General features: G+C 41.2%; 1 protein-coding gene across 13 annotated transcripts in view; it reads left to right on the top strand.

The window, feature by feature from the left end:
- The window catches only part of ADRA1A (adrenoceptor alpha 1A), a 97,546-nt gene that overhangs the window by 50,390 nt on the left and 24,847 nt on the right, over nucleotides 1-22,309 (top strand). For 5 of the 13 annotated variants that reach the window (XM_045511615.2, XM_010948471.3, XM_045511617.2 and 2 more), the window contains exon 3: nucleotides 21,440-21,849. The exons of 2 other annotated variants lie outside the window; for them this stretch is intronic. In XM_045511615.2, the coding sequence (XP_045367571.2) occupies nucleotides 21,440-21,849 (410 nt within the window). 6 more of the 13 variants (XR_006722386.2, XR_012503476.1, XM_010948457.3 and 3 more) reach the window with 3 other exon arrangements.

Consider the following 22,309-nt stretch of genomic DNA (forward strand, 5'->3'; position numbering starts at 1 on the left):
CTGGAGGACATTTTGCTAAGTAAAACAAGCCAGATAAATACAAATACAGCATGATCTCACTTATATGTGGAATCTACAAAAAGAAATTCTAACTTACAGAAATAGAAGGTAAAGTGATGGTCACCAGGATCCGGGCGGGGGTAGGGCAGGAGGGGGTGCGGAGATGCTGGCCGAAGGATCCAAAGCTTCAATTATGTAGGATGGATAAGTCTAGAGATCTAATGTATAGACAGGATTACTACACTTAATAATACTGTATTAAACACTGGAAATTTGCTAAGAGAGTGATTTCAAGTACAGTCATCACACACAAAAATACATAGAAGTTCTTGACGATTTTTTTAATGTATTCCTAAGTTTTTTGTGTTTTAGGTGATTTTGTAAGTGGGATTTTTTTTAACTTTATATTTTACAAGTGTTTCCTGCTAGCACATAAGAGTACAATTGATTTTTATATACTAATCACATATCCTGCAACTTTTGCTAAATGCGTTTATTAGTTTCCGTAATTATTTTGTAGAGTCAGTCTTTGAGATTTTCTATATACACAATTACATCATCTGCAAATAAGGATAGTCTTCCTTCATCCTAAGGAACTTCCTTTAACAATTCTTGTAGAGCAGGTCCACAGCTGACAAATTCTCTCACTTTTGAAACATACTTTCATTGCACAAAAATTCTGGGCTGCCAGTTGCTTTTTTTTTTTAGAACTTTAAAGATGTTTCATTGTCTTCTGATCCACGGTTTCTGATAAGACATTTGCAAGAATTTGAAGCACTTCTGTGTGTAATCTTTTTCCTTTAACTACTTCAAAATCTTCTGTCTTTACCTTTGGTCCTCAGCAGTTTGATTGTGATGTATTTAGCATGGTTTTCTTTAAGTTTATTCTGTTTGAGATTCACTGAGCTTCTTGGATCTGTAAATTTCTGTCTCTTGTCAAATTTGGGATGCTTTTGGCCATTATGTCTTCAAATATTCTATTCTGTCTTTGCTTTTCACTTTACAGAATTCCAGTGATGTGTAGGTCAGATTCTTTAGTATTGGTCCATAGATGCCTGAGACTCTGTTCATTTTTTTTTTCAGTTTTTTCCTCTGTTCTTCAGATTGGATACTTTCTATTGATTTATCTCTAAGCTCTGCTATCTACCCTACTAGTGAGCTCATCCAGTGTTTTGGTTTTTTTTTTTCAGTTTCAGGTATTATATTTTCAATTCTAAAACGTCCATTTGGCTCTTCTTTATGGTTTCTACCTCTCTGCTGATAACTCACATCTTTTTGTTCATTTCAGATGTTTTCTTTAATAGAAAATAGTTTTAATAGATGTTTTAAAGTCTTTCCTTATACTTCAAACATCTTAGTCATCCCAGGGTTGGCATCTTTTCGTTGAGTTTTTCTTTGACAGTGAGTTACATTTTTCTGGTTCTTTGTATTCTGAGTAATTTTAGATTGTATTCTGGATATTACGAACATTCTGTTCTGCAGACTCTAGGTCTTCTTGTAATCCCCTGGAAATTGTCGACATTTTTGAATTTGCAAATTCTGACTTGCTTTCTGTGGGAAGTGATTCAGTTCAGTTCTCTAAGCTTTTGCTGTATTTGTTTGGGTATCTCCCACACATGCACAGTGCATGGTGGCTCGGATAAGAGCCTGAGATTTCTCTGGGTTCATATGCAAAATTAGGGAATATATTTCTCCAGTTATCTTTTTTTGGTATTTCCTCCAACCTCTGGCCCACAAGGACTTCTTTTTATGGTACCTCTGGCCAGAAAATTTGTTTTTTATTGAAAGTTTAGTTACCGATGTAACCACCACCATTCAGCCCCACAGCTAGGACCAACCCTCCAGGCAGAGCCATGAGGAAGAAGCAAGCAAACACATTGGAAACTTGCCCCATCCAACCCTATCCCCTCCAGTTGCTTCTCCAAGTTTTGACACCCACTCACAGTCTAGCATCTTTCACTCTTATCTTTTATTTATTTTATTGAGTCTTCAGTTTAGTTTTTGTTTTTAAACACCTGTCCAGAAATTTTAGTTTTCATCAGCAAAAGGAACAAGGCATCAGGGGATTACACTGCCATGCTAAGACAAGAACGCTCTCTTTTCCTCAACCTTTTATGATGAAAATTATCAAACACAGAGAAAAGTTGAAAGCCTTGCACAGTTAATGCCCATATGCCCACCCTTAGCACATTTCTAGCTATACCTCTGTATAACCATTAATCTACCTTATTTCCCAATGTGATTAACTTTTGTATTGTTTCTCATACAGTTTTATGTTGAGATATAATTCACACACTGTAAAATTCACATACTTTTTTAGGTGTACAATTCAGTGGAATGAATTACATTCACAGTGTTGCACAACCATCACCACACTCTACTTCCAGAAGTTTTTATCACTACAAATAGAAACTCTGTACTCAGTCAATAGTATATCCCCATCATCCTCTCCCCACAGAAATATAGAATATTTAATCACTCCCTGCCCCTTCTTGATGAATCTCTGCTCTTCTTAATCAAACCACAGTACTGGTTTTCATGTCCATAGATTCGTTTTGCAGATTCTCAAAGTTCATGTAAACACAGTCAGAGTTTATACTAGTTTGTGCTTCTCTGATTTCACTTGGCATAATCTTTTTTATGATTCATCCTTTTTGTTACAAGTATCAATAACTTGCTGGTTTTTAAAGCTGAGTATTTTCCACTGTATAATATGTGGTAATTTACTCATCCATTTTCCTGTTGATGGATGCTTGGGTTGTTTTCAGTTTGGGGTCTATTATGGATAAAACTGCTTTGAACATTCATGTACTGATCTTTTTGTGAGTATATACTTTTATTTCTTTCTCTTAGGTAAATACCTAGGAATTGTTGAGTCATATAATAGGTATCAACTTACATTATAAGAAGCTGTCAGACAACTTTCCAGTGTTTTTTGACATTCCCACCAGCAACGTATGAGAATTCCAGTCACTCCACCATAATTTGGTGTTGTCGGTCTCCTTTATTATAGCCATTGCAGTGGGCATGCTGTGGCGTCTCACTGTACTTCTGAATTACATGCTTCTGATGGCTGATTGTGCTAAGCATATATTCATGTACCTAATAATCATTACCTGTCTTCCTATGTCAAGTGTCTATTCAATTCTTGAATCTATTTTTTACTGCATTCTTTGTTTCTTATTATTGAGTTGTAGGATCTCTTCATATATTCTGGATACAAGTATTTTCTCAGACATTTATATTGTGTGTATTGTCCCCAGGCTATGTTTTGTCTAGTCATGTTCTTAATGTTATCTTTTGATGAGCAAAAATTTTAGTTGTGATGAAGCTTAGTTATCTGCTTTTATGGTTATTGCTTTCCAAGTCCTGCTGTGAAATGTTACCCTACTCTAAGATCACAAAGGTAATTTGCTGTTTCTTTCCTCTAAAAGCTTTATATACTTTTAACTTTCATGTTTAGGTTCATAATCTATATTAAATTGTTTATTTGTGAATATGATGTAAGGCGCAATTCAAAGTTCATCTTTGTTTTTGTACAGGCATCCAATTATTCCTACACCATTTGTTGAAAAGACTTTTCTTTCCCCTATTGAATTGCTTTTGTACCTTTTTTGAAAATCAGTTGACTCCATGTGTGTAGCCTATTCCCGGAATCTCTGTTCCCTTCCATTCATCCGTTAGCCCCTCCTCACTCCCATACAATGCTGTTTTGATTGCCAGTATCTTTGTAGTAAGTCATGAAGTTAGGAAACATCATTCCTCCAACTTTGTTCTTCTTTTCCAAATCGTATTGGCAATTTTAGCTCATTGGTATTTCCAAATAATTGGATATATTCAAAGGTTCTATTTTTTCATATATCAGCTTTGAAAATTTGTGTGTTTCAAGGAATTTATCCATTCCATACAGGTTGTTGAATTTATTGGTGTAAAGTCCAGAATATTCACTTATTATCCCTGGGGGCTGTGAGCTCAACAGAGATTGCAGAGGCCACACATGTGAGGACACGCTGAAGGTGAAACCAGCTAGAGTGGAGACCTTGTTCCATACTCCGGGCTCAGGCGAGACCCCAGAAAAGCATTAACTTCGGAGCAGGGCTACACAACCCCTAGAAGCAATGACAGAGGCTAACGCCAGCTTCAACAGAATCAAGTTGATTCTGCATGATCTGCTCACAGGCACCTACCCTGTGCTTGCACAGCTTGGCCATAGATTCAGGAGGAACCATTTGCAGATTGCTGAGACTTTCCTACCTGGATTTCTCCTCCCCAGGACTCTGCTTGCAGATGTCATCCGTCTCAGTATCCCTGAGCAACAGTTTCTGTTTCCTCCACCCAGAAAGTTGCTCTCTGTTTGAGCCTCGCTTCCCTGTGCCACAGTTTAGAAAATGCTCTTAGGGAGAAAGCCAGGAACACATCTAATGCAGTTCCTTCTTTCAGGGATCAAAACCCTAAATGCCTAAAAACAGATACTGCATACAATGTGTCCAATACTATCTTTTTTTTTTTTAAATGGCAGGAGAGCATGTCGATAACCATTACATTGTCATGACTGGAACCCAGTTGAAACTTTTGAATAACTACATACATTAAATAAATAAATAAATAAATGCAGAATAGATGACTCTTAGGATTTTTTGTTTAAGCTAATGAAATTTAACATCCATTATTGACACTTGGCAGTGTGTAAGGCGTTGTTGAGAATCAAATATGAATAATGCAAAATATCTGCTCTAAAAGACCTTCCTAGGCAAGGAAGCAAAGCAAGAGGAAGTGTAACAAATTGTCACATGTGAGAAATTAATAAATGACATAAGATGAATATCAAAGTGCTCAGAGGAGCAAAAGGGGAGTGTTTACTTTTGACTTGGGGTTGATGGTAGGTGAGTCGTGTTTTGGAAAAGTTTCTTAAAGGAGTGACTCTCCATTTGGGTTTTGAAGAATGTGAACCTACAGAATTCCAAAAATACCCTCTTCTTGTAAACTTTAGAACATTTTATATGCTTTAATGTCTTTTTTGTAGGCGTATACCATCCTAACTCTATTTTTCATTAGACTCCAGATAGTCAAATAAGTTGACTTTCCATACATACACTTTAAATGATACGTCAAGGCGAATGAATAATAATCTCTGTCTGGAGAAATAATTTGGGAATGAAAAATGCCCTTGGAACAAAAGTAAATGAGAATAAGCAGGAGGTAGGTGGGAGGTGACAGTGTTTATGACTTGTGTAAACAAAGGGATAAGTGTATTTGGATCTGCTGAATATATTAGAAGTCCTTTTAAGAACATGTTCTTTCTACAGGTTAATAAAGCTATGCTTTTCTTAGCGAGAGAGGTGCCACACTTTGCCATCCACTCAGCTAAAAGAGCAGATCATTTGGAGCATCACTAGGAGCTACTGAAAACCAACTTATGTGTCAATGCAGATAACAATCTGTGTCTGACTTTGAATCAAACAGACAGCCAGCTTGACAGCCCGAAGACATCTTTCATTTTCCCTGCCTCATTTCAGTACCTTGGACATAATGAGTGCCTAATGATTATTTGTGGAAGTAATTACCACGTCGTGACCTCTTTTCCCTTGAAATTTCCCTTGACTCCCTTTTTTCCTCCATATCCTTAATAAACACTCAATTATAGCCTTTCTCAGACTTTTTGGTCTCAGACCTCCTTTGCACTTTTAAAAATTATTGAGACCCTCAAAGAGCTCTTGTTTAGTGGATTATACCTGTTGATGTTACCATAGTAGAAGTTAAAACTGAAAATTTTTAATACTTATTAATTCTTTTGAAATGACAATAATAAACCTATTACATGTTAACATAAATAACATACTTTTGTGCTGAGAAACTATGTTTTCTAAACTAAAAAAAGAAATAGTGAAAAGAGTGATATTGTTTTACATTTTTGCACATCTGTTATATCCGGCTATAAAAGACAGCTGAATCCTCATATCTGCTTCGGCATCCATCCGTCACAATAACACACACATCATGTCATCATCTCTGGCACATTCCGCTATACTCTTGTAGAGGGTGAGAGTGAAAAAGGAAATAATGTCTTAGTGTTATTATGAATGTATCTTCCACCTCGCATCCCCTCTGGAAGAGAGCTTTGAGAACTGATGCTGTAATGTGACTTCACTTCACACTCGATGCCGGTCTCATCTCTAAATTTGTTCAGTATGTAAAGAAGTCTCTCCATTATACCCTGAACATAGCTTCCTTTAAAAGCAAGACTATCCAAGTTTCCTGCTATCACACATTGCAAAGGCTGCTGAATGATCATTGTATCAAATCTAAATGTCTCTGCCTGATTTCCGGAGCCTCCTCATCTCTGCCCACCCCTCCCCCCGCACCCCCCCCAACAACTAACTTAATCGTGTTTCTACCCAGGTTCTTTGTAATCCTCCTTTTGCATGGTTGCCTTCACTTGAAATGCAAAACTAACCCACAAGAGCGTTTTAAGAAACTTAGAACTGCAGATAAACACAAAAATCAGGTAATAAGTGAACTGTTCTGATAATTACATGCCTTCATTCTTTTTTAATTTTTAAAATATTATCATGGAAATTATCAAATGCAAATACAAAAGTAGAGAGAACAGCGTAATGAGACTGCTCTACCAAGCACCCAGTTTTAACAATTATAAATAGGTATGTAGGCTGTTTCGTTTTATTCAAATTCCCCACTCCATGCAGATTTTTTTGAAGCCAATTCTAGACAGCGCATTGCTTCATCTGCAAATAATTTTACTGTGTACCTCTACACAATCTATTTTGAAAGGCATAACCATAATATTATCATCTCTAAGACAAAAGTCAACAATAAATACTTATCATCAAATATCTAGTCAGTGTTCACATTTCTCTAATTTCCTTATAATACTGTTATATTTGGTTTGAATTGAGATCCAAATAAGGTGCACGTGTTATGATTTTATGTCTCTTAACTCTTTTTCACTCTGCAAGTTCCCCCTTCACCTGCTTTTTACCCCCTTTCCCTGAAACATATTATTTTTATTTTACTGGAACAGTTTTCCGTAGTCTAGATTCTGCTGACTTCATTCCTGTGTTATGTTCCTTTTCTCCTCGTGCTTCCTGGAAATTGCTCATCAGAACCAGAAGGCTTTATCAAATGTTGTTCATTTGTTTCAAAATTAATGCATAGATGGTGACCTTCCATCAGGAGGCACATCATGTTTTACTGACTCTCTGAGATATCAGTAATGATGACCATTGCCTCGATTCATCAATTTGCTGTTTTATTAGGCTCGCGAAATGGTTACATTCTAGCCTGTTCTCCACCATTCTGTCTTCATTTATTATTAGCTGGGAAACATCTAAAAAGAGCAGCTTCTGCTCATCCACTATTTGATTAACTGAGGTAGAGATTTTTCAAGAGAGGCAGGATAAATGCTTGATTCAAACTTACAGATTGAAACTCATTATTAATCCTTATTGTGATGGTTAATACTTTTAAAAATCCTTCTCGAGCCTCAGACTGTAGCAACTTGGGCCAGTGGTGACTTCTCCAGATTCCTGAGTCCTTTTGACATGATCCCGTGGTCTCTCGTGACTAACATAGTTGGATTTGTTTTTGTCTATTTACTGCCCAGACCTGCAATCAGCCATTTCTCCAAGAATCTATGATTCTTTTTCATGGGAAACAGTATTTGAGGACACAGTCTAGTGGGGTGCTTGTTACAACTGCATTGATCACTGTTTCCAGGTCTTTTTAGTAGTCAGAGATAAGAAATACGATTTTTTTTTAATAAAATACACCATCTGTTTTCCAGGTAACAAACCATTAGTATACAGTAAACAAATAATAATTTGTCTTTTCCGTTATACAGCCTGTTTCTTTTCTTCTGTCATTGCGTTGACTAAGACTTCTGGATCATTGTTCATTAATTATAATGTTAGACATCTTTGTTCATAAAAAACATTTTTAATAACCAAGGGAGGGACAGAAAAAATATTTCCGATCTCAGACGAATTCCTCTTAAAGTGAGAAATAAATCCTTCTTTGGGGTTAGCAAAGTATGGCCCATGGACCAAATACAGCCCACTTTCTTTTTTTTGAAGGCCTGTGAATTAAGAATGATTTTTACACTTTTAAAAGATTGAAAAAAATCAAAAGAAGAATATATTTTGCAACACATGAAAATTACATAAAATTCAAATTTCAGTATTTTCTAAGTTGTGTGTAGTTGCAGTTTTGATTTACTCTTCGACTGAAAAATTATCAATAGGTGTTTCACTGAGTCTATATTTTAGTCTACTTTAAGTATAGCTTTATCAATTTTTTCTGAAAGCATTTTTAATATATATGTATATACACACATACATATACATTTGATATCTTTTGGTGCATAAAATTCAACACATATAGCTCTGTTGGGAAGGATGCCTTTTATCAACATAAAATGAGCATCTTTATCCCATGAAATGCCGTGTGCCTTGGATTCTATTTTGTTTGATTCTAATATTGCTGCCCCAGGTTGGTTGGTTGGTTTTGTTTTGTTTTGGGCCTTGGCTTAATATCTATTTCCAAACCACATTATTCTTTTAACCATATGATGATATTCTGTTTTTTTTAATTTTTCTTGTATTTTGGTTCTTTCACAAATAGTACATATTTCATTTTTGAATTTGGAGAGGTTTTGTCTTTTATTATATTCAAGTTTTTACTTTTTAAACCAGTTTTTGATTCACAGCAAAATTGAAAGGAAAGTATGGAGGTTTCCTATATAAGCCCTGCCCCGCCACACACACAGTTCCCCTCATTATCAACCGCCCCCTCCGCAGTCGTACATTTGTCACAATTTATGAACCTGCATTGGCACAACCTAATCACTCAACGCCCATAGTTTACATTAGAGTTCACCCTTGGTGTTCTACGGGTTTGGACAAATGTAGAATGACATGTACCCACCATTACAGTATCATGCAGAACAGTTTCACTGCCTTAAAAATTCTCTGTGCTTCACCTACTTACCCACCTCTCCCCCCCAGCCTCTGGCAACCACTGATCTTTTTGCTGTCTTCATAGTTTTGTCTTTTCCAGAATATCTTATCATATCATTGGAATCATACAGTATGTACCTTTCAGATTGGCCCCTTTCAGTTAGGCAGATGCATTTGAGGTTCCTCCACCTCTTTTCACAACTTGATAGCTCATTTCTTTTTAGCACTGAATAGTTTTCCATCATCTGGATGTACCACAGTGTTTTTATCCATTCACCCACCGAAGGACACCTTGGTTGATCCCAAGTTTTGACGATTATGAATCAAGCTGCTGTTAACATTCATGTGCAGGGTTCTTTTCTGGACATAAGTTTCAACTCCTTTGGGTAAATATCAAGGAGCACGAGTTACTGGATCGCATGGTTAAGAGTACATTTAGTTTCATAAAGAGTATATTTAGTTTTCAGGTGTACAGCAAAGTGATTCAGTTATATATATTTTCTCAGATTATTTTTCTTTATAGATCATTATAAGATATGGAATATAGTTCCCTGTGCTATGCAATAAGTCCTTGTTGCTTATCTATTTTATGTGTAGTAGTTTGCACCTACTAAACCCATACTTTAGATTCCTTATATTGTATAATGTCTGTCTTTCTCTGCCTAACTTACTTCACTTAGTATGATCATCTCTAGGTCCATCCATGTTGCTGCAAGTGGCAATATTTCATTCCTTTTTATGGCCGAGTAATATTCCATTGTGTATATATACCACATCTTCTTAAACCAATCATCTGTTGACGGGCATCTGGATTGTTTCCATGTTTTGGCTCTTATAAATAGTACTGCTATGAATATTAGTGTGCATATATCTTTTTAATTACAGTTCTCATCTTTTTTGGTTATATGTCCAGGAGTGGGATGTCTGGATCATATGATAGCCCTGTTTTTAGTTTTTTTAAGGCACATTCATACTGTTTTCCACAGTGGCTCCACCAACTACACTCCCACCAACAATGTAGGAGTCTTCCCTTTTCCCCACACCCTCTTCAGCATTTACTACTTGTAGACTTTTTGATGATGGCCATTCTGACTGGTGTGAGGTGGTACCTCATTGTGGTTTTGACTTACATTTCTCTAGTGATTACAGATGTTGAGCATCTTCTCATGTGCCTGTTGGCCATCGGTATGTCTTCGTTGGTGAAATGTCTATTTAGGTCTTCTGCCCATTTTTTGATCGGGTTGTTTGGCAAATCAGTATTAGGGGATGCAGTGCAGGGTCAGGAGCCAGGCAGAGGTGGATTAGAACCCAGCTCCACTCCTACTGCCTGAATTGTTCTTTTGCAAGTTATTAAACTCCCTAAGTCCTATTTTCCTCATCTGCAAAATGGGGATAAACAGTGTAACCTTAAAGGACTGTGATGAAGTAATGAGATGATTCATGAAAAGCACTTAACACGATGCTGGACACTTGAAAGTGCTCAATAGTTAACATCTAGTTTTGCAGTTATGACCTGCCAGAACCACTGTAGTCACTCTCCTGGTCGCTGAAGAATTCTTGCAGGTTTTATGGGATCATGAAACTTTTAAAGCTTTAAAAACAAAACAAAAGAACTATGTCTCATTCCTAGGAGCCTTTTCATCTAAAACAGACAGACTGTCATGTGCTGGAAAGGCCAGGTGCCCTTTGTGAGGAAGGAATTCCAGAGGGAGACACAGTGGAACAAGCGTGTGGCTCTCGCTCTAGTCTGGACACAGCACAACCTGGAAAAACACCTACCATTTACCTAACTAGACTCACTCCAGTCCAAGAAAACTCCCAAAAGGACAAAATCATACCTCTCCTTTTTATTGCCACAGTTAGACGTTATCAGGCAGCAGGCTATTGAAGAAATGTGAACCCATGTCAATGTGAATGTACTTTTTCCCCCAGTGCACTGAGTAAGAGTCAGAGTTCTCTGAAAGTACCTGGGAATTCTCAGAGCAGCTGCTCTGAGAAGACGACAGGTGAGGTACCTGGCTGATTACTGTTTGAGGAGATAATCAAGTAGACAGGTTATCAGGGAGAGTCACTGGGGGCCAGGGCTGCACAGCCAGGACAGGAATCCCAGGTGCATCTCCATAGGAAGATGCGCTCCTGGAGAGTCAGAAGGTCTGATTTCTGACCTTGGAAAGGATCCCTGAAGGCTAAAAATAGACAAGATGAACACAATGAATAAGGGAGATACCCTGAAAATAGATGCAGAACTGACCTATGTGCAAGAAGGAATAAAAGGGAGATAACGTCTCACTCACCAGAATCAAACTGGAGCAAGAGGAAACAATGAGTGTCGACCAACCATCGTAGCTTTCTTTTCTTCCCATGAAATTTTTTTCTATTAATGAGAGAGGAAAGGAGACACGTGGGCAGCTATATCTAGCAGGTAAGGGTTCTGCTGCTTTGACATTTGCCCAGGGAGTGAACACAGCTGTGGTGGAGCTGCCGACGGAGGCCACTGTTCCAAACAGCACGTCCAGAAGATGTTGTTTGTGGTCATCTGATGTGTTCTGAGTTAATCACCTACTTTGAGGGGAATCACTACAGAGGGGAACAAACTTTCCTTAGAAACATGACTGTTTGGGGTAACGGAAAGTCACACCATACACCAAGGATTTGTTGTTTTGAGGCACCATCAAAGGCATTTGTCTCTGTCTTTGGTTTTTCTTCACCATTTTCCAGGTATACCCTTCAGGCATCTTTATTACCGACTCAGTCCTCCAGATTTTGCAAAGCTCCCTGAACCATGGTCATCACTGCCACTGGAACAGCTGGAAATTCACAAGTGGTTCTATTCCTTGGCCTTGAGACGACTTTTCAGTGGACATGCTGCCTTCTGGAAGCCATATATATGTTCTTTAGGAGTAAACTGTGATACATTAACCACTATAACCCTAAACCACATCCTAGTGAACAAAAATGCTCTATCACTCACTTGAGTTAACAATTACACACTGTCAATCCTATTGGTTATAATTTTCTACTTTTCCATGACTAGAGTCTTTGAATGGGAACTTGGATCACCATGCTCTACTAACTAGTTATCTAGCAAAGTGGATTTTCACTCTCTCAGACCCATGAACCTAGTAAATCCCACTACAGAATTTGTGCTTGATCTTGAATTCAGAGAAGAGTCACTGGAATGATTTAATCTAGGAGAGAAGATCAGGTTTGTTTTCCCGGAATCTATCGGTCTACGGTATGAAAGCAGGTTGGAAGGCAGTCAGACTAGAAGCAGGAAGTTTCATTAGTAAGCTGATCTGGGGTCCTCGCTCAAAATGATGGTGGCCTGAACTAGGGTGCATGGTGGAAAGGAGAGTGAAGGGTCAGTGGTCTGGACTAGGTGATGGATGTGGTGGAAGAGGTGTGAGAGGGAAGGGTTGAGGATGACAGTGGGTTTCTGGCTGGGACAACATAGAGGAAGAGGTGCCCTATAATGAGGATGGAGCAGAGAAGAGGGTTTTGTGAGAGACAGTGAGCTCACATTGGTTATGTTACAGGCAAGATGGTTTGGGAACATCAGCAAAGATGTCTGTAATAGTTGTGTATGCAGAACTGGAGCTCAGAGTCAAATACGGTCTGGGGATGGAGATCTGAGAGTCATCAAGCCGTGGAAGGGGATGAACTTCCCTGACCTCTATCTTCTCCATCTGCCGGCTCCCCAGGTCCCCTCTTACTACATACGCACCAGCCAACTCACCCATGTCCTTGCTGCCAAAGACTCTGGAATGGAACCTGCTTTAGCCTTTGAGCTGAAGGTGAAGGGACACCATCCCGAGAAACTCCCGGCACCCTCCCTGGGTGACCGATTTTGGTTGTTTCTGTCGCTGCTTCAGATTTGCGGTATTTGGCTTCAGATTCCCATCCCACGAATATGAGAGGCTGCTGATAACGATCGCTGCTTAATTACAGGCTCCGACCTTCCCTGCAGGACCCTATAAAGTATCTTTATAAGTACTGGATGTAATCATTTTATGAAGTGCCTGCAACTCAGCTGTAGAGAATTATTTGTAGGATGGTTTTATTCTTATGTAAATATGAGTGTCTTGAAGATCGATGGGGAAGATAAAGTGCTGGAATGAGAGTTAAGGCAGGCTCTCTTTCTCCCTTTAAGAGTGCATTTCCCGTTGTAAGTAGTTGAAGCAGGAGTTTTATTCAAAATGGCATTTTCTTCCATCAACAAATGTCATCCAGTGATTCGATACACATTTACTGAGAACTGTGTTCGTCGCTGAAGGAGATTTAAATAAAGGATGAGAAGTAGTACGTGTCTTTAATAAGACATTAAAAATAAGGAATGAATGTGTCATGCATTCAGCAATATCTGATGTGAGCCTACTGTATGCTATAAACTTGTTGGCATTGAGGATAGAGCAGGGAAATGACAAGACAAAAACCTCTGCCGTCAAGGGGTTCATATTAAAGAAAAGGGACAACAAAATAAGGGTATAGAAGATGGTGATGAATTCTATATAGAAAAAAGTAACTGAGGTTAAGTTACTTTTTAGGGGAGAAGGTGAGAAAACAAGTTAGACAGTAATGAAGGAAGGGCTCATGGAAGAGCTGGATATTGAGCACAGCTCTGAAGATGGAGAGATTTTGAATGGATTCAGGTTTGACTGGGGGGAGAGGGGACAGGTCCCTGACGGCGGAGCAGGAGAACAAAGACAAAAACCACATGAGCTGAGGCCATGGTCACCGTGGTGGATTAATAGAGTCACATCAAAAAGTCTACCATGGCAAGAAGAAGACCTTGCTGTTGGACATTCACAATTCAATTCAACAAGCATTGATGGGAAAGACTTACAAAATGTCAACTCCACAGGCAAGAACTTCATGCATTTTCCTGATGGTTCTGTCTCCTGTGTCTACAACAGTGCCTGTCTCACAAAAGGTGCTAAGCAAATTATTTGTTAATCGAATGAATAATGGGCGAGAAGGTCATGTAAGGCTGGTGAGACCAAATGAGGAAGGGCCTTGAATGACAGGGTGATGAGCTTGAACTTGACCTTATCAGCAAGAGAAAGATAGTGCCCAACACTTTATCCCATTGTCAGCAGATCTCACTGCTATGAGGCTCCCTTTGCCCCTTGAAAAACCTCCCCTCTCTTGAGTTATTTCTGTGGATTTTCCCTCATGGCTTCCACAACTTTCTTCCCTTTCTGTCCCATCCCCTTGGGTGTGACCATGTGATCACATAGCCTCTCGAGCCCAGATGTGCGTGTGTGCAGCCCCCGCGTTACCCAGGGGCGTGCGAGCTCTGGCGTCTGGACCAGCTGTGCTCCACACAGAAGGGTAAATGCCACTCCCACTCTCAGTGTGACTCACGGCCAGTGGGCCTCAGAGTCTCACAGGTGCCCCTACGCAGGTGTGTCTCATGACAGCAGCCCTTGGATTTCTCCTCCCAGCCTTTCTTTCCCTCCAGCTCAGACACACGTCTCCGGGACGGACATCAGGTTGTCCTCCCCAACACCTAACCTAGAACATCGGGCTTCCTCCCTTCCGATCTGCCCTCCTCCCTTCCCGCCATCTCCCCACAAGTTTCCTTAATCATCACCACCCCCCCCCCACGGATTTGTGTGTCATCTTTGACTTGGTTTCCCTTGAAGCATATGCTTCTACACAGGAGAAGGGGTGGTAATGACTACCTGGTCCAAACCTCTCATTTTACAGGTGAGGAAACTGTGGCTCAAGCAGGGAAGGTGACTCACTCAGCTGTAAGCGCCTGATCCCAGCCTTCCTGGTTCCTGGTCCTGAACTCTCCTTTGATTTCTGAGCGGGAAGGTGGCGCCATCCTGACCAGGCTGCAGGGTGATGAGTCAGGTACCACAGGCTTAGCGACGAGTGAGGCTGGAAGGGAAGAGACCCTTCCACACTCTGCTGCCTCAGTGCAGGGTGCTGGGGGCATGAGCGGAGGGGAAAGGCAAGCCTGAAAGAGGTTCCAGAGGGAAAAATCAGTGGGGCTTGGAATCTAAGAGACAACGAGGAAGAGAGTCAAATACAGTTTCTTCTTTCAGGACCTGAACCGGGCTCTGTGCTCACACTGCAGCCAGAAAGACAGCGGGGCGCCTGCCACTGTAGTTTATTGCGCCCTCTGGAGGACAAGACAGTCAAAGAAAACAAGTAAACAAGAGAACTTACAGGGGGTGAAGTGGGTGAAGAGGTCAAATGGTACAAATTTCCTGTTATCAAAAGCATACATCCTCGGTCATTCAAAAGTCCACAGATGACAAATGCTGGAGAGGCTGTGGAGAAAGGGGAACCCTCCTACACTGCTGGTGGGAATGCAGTTTGGTGCAGCCACTGTGGAAAACAGGATGGAGATTCCTCAAAAGACTAGGAATAGACTTACTGTATGACCCAGGAATCCCGCTCCTGGGCATATATCCAGAAGGAACCCTACTTCAAAAAGACACCTGCACCCCAGTGTTCATAGCAGCATTATTTACAATAGCCAAGACATGGAAGCAGCCTAAATGTCCATCAACAGGTGACTGGATAAAGAAGATGCGGTATATTTATACAATGGAATACTACTCAGCCATAAAAACCGACAACATAACACCATTTGCAGCAACATGGATGCTCCTGGAGAATGTCATTCTAAGTGAAGTAAGCCAGAAAGAGAAAGAAAAATACCATATGAGATAGTTCATATGCGGAATCTAAAAAAAATAATAATAAAATAAAAGCAAAATAGGAACAGACTCATAGACATAGAAGACAAACTTGTGGTTGCCAGGTGGATGGGGGGTGGGAAGGGACAGACTGGGATTTCAAAATGTAGAGTAGATAAACAAGATTATACTGTATAGCACAGGGAAATATATACAAGATCTTGTGGTGGCTCACAGCGAAAGAGAATGTGACAATGAATGTATGTATGTTCATGTTTCACTGAAAAATTGTGCTCTACGCTGGAATTTGACACAACATTGTAAAATGACTATAACTCAATAAAAAAAAGTTTATAAAAAATTTTTTAAATCCTTGGGCTGTAATGGACAGCATGGCGACTATAGTTTATATTACTGTATTGCATCTTTGAAAGTTGCTAAGAGAGTAGATCTGAAAAGTCCTCATCACAACAAAAAAGAAAAAGTTAAAAAAAAAAAAAGCTTTGAAAGGAAAAAGAAGAGTAAACTTACAAACCATGAAAGGAAGAAATCACGCTAACGGGTGCATTTGGGGACTACCCTTTTTTGCACTGAGCGGTAGGAGAAAGTTTTTGTGGCGATGATAAAATGTTTCAGACGTGAGACTCGTAAAACAACGGTGGCCTTAAGGAAAAAGGCCAAGTTTGGAAAATAAGCCGGTTTATGAAAGGAGATTGTTTTTAAGGAAATAACCCACAAAAGAACACGATGACCTAATTGCTATCATTTTCCTGAATCAAAATATATTTTGTTAAGTAAAGGAGAAAATTTACAGTCTTTCGAAAGTGTGTGAATTATATGTTCATTTCAAAAGGAAACTGACAAGACAGAGAGGGAAATGGGCGCAGACCCTAATGCAGCTGGGCCAGTCATCCTCTCCTGAGTTACCGTGGGTTTGGGGCCAAACAGGCATGTTCTGGGAAATGCAGTCCTCTTTTCTAAACGAAGAAATCCGGCTTGGGACTTCGGTAACTGGTGAGAGAAACCCTTCAGAGAGCTTTAAGGTCAAACAGCTTGGACCAACCCAGGATAAAATCCCTGATTCTGCAGAGCAACACAACCAGCATCCCACAAAGAATGTCTCCCACTTGCAGAAGCACACAGTGCGAGAAAACGTCTTCCCACGTGACCTCTTTCTTCACCAGAGTTGGAAGAATCAGTGGTCCTTGACAACAGTGACCATAGGCCAGTATACCCCAGTTCCTGGGAAAAGGGAAGGGGTAATGCTCCCATCCCGCACTGGGTGGGCCGTCCTCATAGTGCCCTGGGTTTGTTCTGCGCAGTGCTGTGTACCTAGCGTACAATGTGCATTTTTCCCCCTCCTCAATGCACCCTCCCACATTGCCATCCTTCCTCACTTTGACCACTATTTAAGCTTCCTGCCAGAAAGTTCAGAAAAGACCCAACATTTTAACTCTCTTAATGGGACAACCACATTACAAGACGAGACCTGTGCTATTTCAAGTCCCAGTTAAACAAGAGAAGAAAAGAACAGTTCCTTCTAAAGAGGTGTTGAACTGACATCCTCTCGCCGCATCTGTAAACTTGGCACGCTCATCCGGACACGTGGGCTAAGTGAGGGGCAACAGCCAGGGGCACAGCTTTTGCTCAGGAGCTGGGAGGCAGGCTTAGTCATCTTTGGTGTCTCCAAGACCACCGTGAGAAGCTGATCAAAGCTGAAATTCTCCTCAGGAAAATGAATCTCTGTTCACATGCAGACTTCTGTTTCATTTCACGGGAAGTCTATCCATGAATCTTGGGTTGAGAGCCTAGGGTTCTAATCTGCGGTTGATCTGGCCAGCATTCTTAGAGATTTCTGACCACCATTCCAGGTAGATAATCTAAAGACTCTAGTCTGGCTGAGAATTGCCCAAGGGTGGCCCCAGGATGAACCTCAGGAGGGCTCAGGCAGGTTCCTCAGACACAGCCAAACCAGCATCCCAACAAGGAGGCATCTGGTAGACTCCAGGACGACAGGAAACTTGGATCTGTGCTTATACTCTGGTTCCAACAGCTTTTCTCTGGGGTTTAGTTCAATGGGGCAGAACTTGCTTCCTGGCAGAAGATGCCAACTGATCTGGCCTGAACGTTTGTTGGCACTGGAGCTCCTTGGCCTGGGGAACTGGCTGCATGTGTGTGTGGCAGCTTGTGTCTCTCCCTCATTTGTTGGATGTATACCAGCCACGATGGACGGGTACCACACACATGGAGAGACCACTCGTTGGACAAGGAGAAACAATAAAGTGTTATTTTTCTCCCGTGGTCACATAACGTTGGCTTCTCCTTGGGAGCCCACATTTTTTCACTGGAGTCATTTAAACTCCAGTTTTCAGAATGGTAGCCTTCAGATAAGCCCTTCTGAGATCATCGCCCATCGTCCTTTGTCCCCGTGTCTGAACAGCACATTACAACTTTCTAAATGATGGAGTTGATGGCACTCTGCTCCTCCCTCTTCTTTCTCATTATCACTGCAAAACCCATCGTCATCCTATGACAGTAGCCGGACATATTGCCATTCACACTTCCCATGCCATTGTGGGGCTGGTAAATGGCACCGCGGTCAGGAACAGAAATGAGGGAAGCAGAGCAGAGTCTGGGTCTCATCCTGATCGAGCCACAGGCAAGCACACGATTTTGTGGAAACCGCTTCCCCGCCTCCGTCATACTACCTTCATCTGTAAAGGAGGGGTTGACGGTGCTTGCTAATTTCTTAGTTTCTGCCAGTCTTAACATTCTACGTTCTGTGACTGCAGCTAATTAGGGTTTGTCATAACCCAGTGTCTCTCACAGTTGTCATTAAGACGTCAAGTTTTCAGGTAGATGGAAAGAAGCGTGGAAGTTGGGAGACCTGAGAAGATTGACTCAGAGCTTTCTGCTTCTATCCTGAGTCACCCTGATGCTGAACGAGTTGAATTGAAGAGGAACCTTCTAATTGTCAGTGCTGGGTTGGAATCTGAGAACTCACTGTGTTTTAGAGTGAACCAGAACACTGGTGGGGAGAACTCACGTAGGAGACCAGCGTTGGCAGGAAAATGGTTTTTTGCTTGTGCTGGGGGCATGGAGGGCGAACTTTGCTGTACCTTTGTAGCTAAAACGTGACTACGGTGGCCACACCTTCACAGGGATAGCTCCCAGCGTCCCCCATCATAAGCCTACAGATGAGCCCCCGATGAGAAACAGAAAGTCAAGTGCTTTCACGGCAGGAGATGTCAAGCGAGGAGCCCTAAGTGGCACTCACTGTCTAAGAAGCCAGCATCTGGAGATTGGCTTGGATCCACAAGACAGTATTCCAGGAGGCTTAAAACTGGACGATCGAACTTTCACATCTTACTAAATTCATTTTAACCACCTCCTTTCTCAACTTATACCTCAGCTGCTGTGAGGAAATGGATGTTTTGAGCAGAACACGTAGAGGAAAGAACCAGTATTTACCTTTGAAGTTGCGGGCGCAGGTGGAAGGCCAGAGGAGCTTGGCTCCGGGTCGGCCAGACCTGGAATTAAGGGGGCCTTCAAGGAGGGAAGAGAGAGAGGAGGGAAGAGACTAAAGAGAAATGTTGGGATTTATGAATGTAGAACTTGACTCTGAGCAGAAAGAGTGTCCCTGAAGGAATTGTGGGAAATTCCAGGGACCCCCAATCACCTTATTCACATTCACATTCAGAATGTATATATTTTTCCTTTTCCTTTTCATTTAAAGTCTTCAAATAAGGGAAATACAGTCCCCTCTCTAGCTGATTTACAGAGTAGTGGAATTCTTAGACAACGGAGCTTGGGGCATGCCCTGCTCATATATTCTCATTAAGCCCAAGCCAAGCCCTGCCTTGTCACGGGTTCCCTTCATCATGTCGCCACTGCTATTAGGAAGACATATTGGACAACATAGAGGCATCATAATTAAGATGAATTTTTTCCAGAACTGACCATATTCACACAAAACTGCCATTCCTGCTCGTACTGGCCACTTTCTTCACCTCTCAGATGAAGTTTGAAAAACCGTCTTCCCGATTTAACTTCCCCAGCCGCACGCTTCATCATTGTCCTTACACCATCCTCATCCCCTCGAGGGTCTTATTCCAGTGCATTTTGAGGTTCGATGAAAGAACATAGGCCCTAAAATGAGACTTCCCAATTTCAGATCCCAGCTCTACTGTAACTACGTGCCTGAGTGACCTTAGTTGGATTATTCAATCTCATTAAACCTCAGTTTTGTCATCTGTAAAATGGGGCTGTTGATGGGAATCATGTAACTCTTAATGTTACAAATAAGTTTCACACTGTATGTAAAATGTTTAGCACAGATCCTAACTCAAATCAGACACTTAATACAAGTAAATCCTATTAGAATTACAGGAAAATGTTCAAAGCTTTGGAGCTAAAGAATACTACTTTCTCACTTAACAACCGTCATCTGTGTGTCTGTGTTTGTGTTTTCATTTCTTTGAGACACACTGGATTTTGCAGGGAGCGTGCTTCAGAGATAAAAATGCTCTCATCCATCACCGCAGCATTTTGCCTTCTACGGTTCTGCAATCTTTAAATTTCCTCTTTGTTTATGTTTATAAGTCCTCTATTAAATTTCAAAGCATTGTCTGCCAGAGTGGACTTTAAGCACACCCATCAGTTTCTCATGACTCTGATGAATCTTCAGGGCAGAGAGAAAAAGAAAGACATAAAATCAAGACCTTAGGCTGAGACAAAAGGAAAAAGCTGTGCAGAGAATAAAGAACAGTGGACCGGAAGTGCTCTAGCCCTTTGTCCATCACTGTGTTAGTTCCGTAGCTATTAAGTTTATGGCAACCACTTCAATCATTTCTTTTTTAATTTGGAAATTGGGTAATTGAATAAAATAAACTTTAAGGCTGTTCATGTTTTAAGGTGTCATGGTTTTGTTACTCTGCTGCCAAGAGCTATGAGATAGTTACCATGTAAGGTGTGAAACTCAGTTCCTGCCTTGTAAATTAACGGATGACTTAAATAGGGGAAGAGAACGGGAAAGGGCATTTTAGACATCCAGACCCAACTTGAGAGGACAAAAAAACATGAAAAGTGACTCGGAGGAGAGTTTATAGTGAGCCTGGTTAGAATGAAAGTATCAATATTAGAAATTGGTGTAGGAAGGGATGGTGGACAGGTTACTGACAGGCACTGGCTGCTGTTAGCGAGCTGAGGGGGTGAGTCCACTGTTACGTCACAAGACACCATTAAAGAAAAAAATCACTGAAAATCATTGGTCAAAGCTGGCAAAGCCAATATTTTTTAAATGTGGGGTTCTCATTAAAACATACAGCTATTAAAATATTCAGGAGAGAAAGAATTCATAATTCTTCAGGCAGTTCCCGTATAAGAAAGAACATCAAAGAACCAAAGGTAACCCTATTGGCATATGAATTTTTGAACGGCTTTCAATTTATATTTAAATTTAGGTGAAATAATTTGCATATGTAAACCCAGCCACAGTATCATGTTTTCATTATTTACAGCTTCATAGCCGATGTCAAGTGAGGTTCTATCACCAAGGACCAGTGCTGCCCCACGCTTTGGGTCTTTTCCTATAATTGATTCCACACACGTGGGCCAAGCAAGAATGGTCTTTGAGGATGCTGTGTTCATAGCAGACCATCAGTCACATGTGAAAACTCAAAGGCATTTGAAACCATTTGAAACTTTTTAAAGGCATAAAAAGAGGTGTTCCTTTGATTGTTCGTTTATTTTCCCAGCCAGTTGGCTCGTTGGCTTGCAAATAACATGTTATGAATCTGTGTGTTTTTCTTCCAGGGTCTTTCTTTCCCGAGTTCAGGCCCTCAGAAACAGTTTTTAAAATAGCGTTTTGGCTCGGATACCTAAACAGCTGCATCAACCCCATTATATACCCGTGCTCCAGTCAAGAGTTTAAAAAGGCCTTTCAGAACGTCTTGAGAATCCAGTGTCTCCGCCGGAAGCAGTCTTCCAAGCACACGCTGGGCTATACGCCGCACCCACCCAGCCACACGCTGGAGGGCCAGCACGAGGACCTGGTGCGCATCCCAGTGGGATCAGGAGAGACCTTCTATAAGATCTCCAAGACGGATGGGGTCTGTGAATGGAAATTTTTCTCTTCCATGCCCCGTGGATCTGCCAGGATTACAGTGTCCAAAGACCCATCAGCCTGCAGCACTGCCCGGGTGAGAAGTAAAAGCTTTTTGCAGGTCTGTTGCTGTAAGGGGCCCTCGACCCCCAGCCACGGAGAGAATCAGCAAATTCCAACCATTAAGATCCACACCATCTCCCTCAGTGAAAACGGGGAGGAAGTCTAGTGGACAGGAAAGGTCAGAAGGAAGGGGGGATGATCGCAGGCACCCATCCACTTCCTACCAGGAAGGTCAGTTCGCTTTTCCTGGATGACAAGACGTCACCATTAAACCAGGGACCGTCTGGGAACGGGCTGAGAAGGAGACCCGACTCCTGGGTAGCGGGTAGGGCTCAGGGAAGAGTGAGGATGTCACACAGCCTCCCAGGTCACACTGACGATAAACAGCATGTCCTTGAGGCAGATCCTCTCTGGGTCATCCTCTGAGCCTGCTTTCCACGCCTGGCCCTTTCAACGAAAAACACCATGGGAAACAGAATTTTATACACAATCCAAAAGACTATAAATATAGGGTTGTG

This window comes from Camelus bactrianus, chromosome 31 (assembly GCF_048773025.1).
Source record: "Camelus bactrianus isolate YW-2024 breed Bactrian camel chromosome 31, ASM4877302v1, whole genome shotgun sequence".
NCBI lineage: Eukaryota > Metazoa > Chordata > Mammalia > Artiodactyla > Camelidae > Camelus > Camelus bactrianus.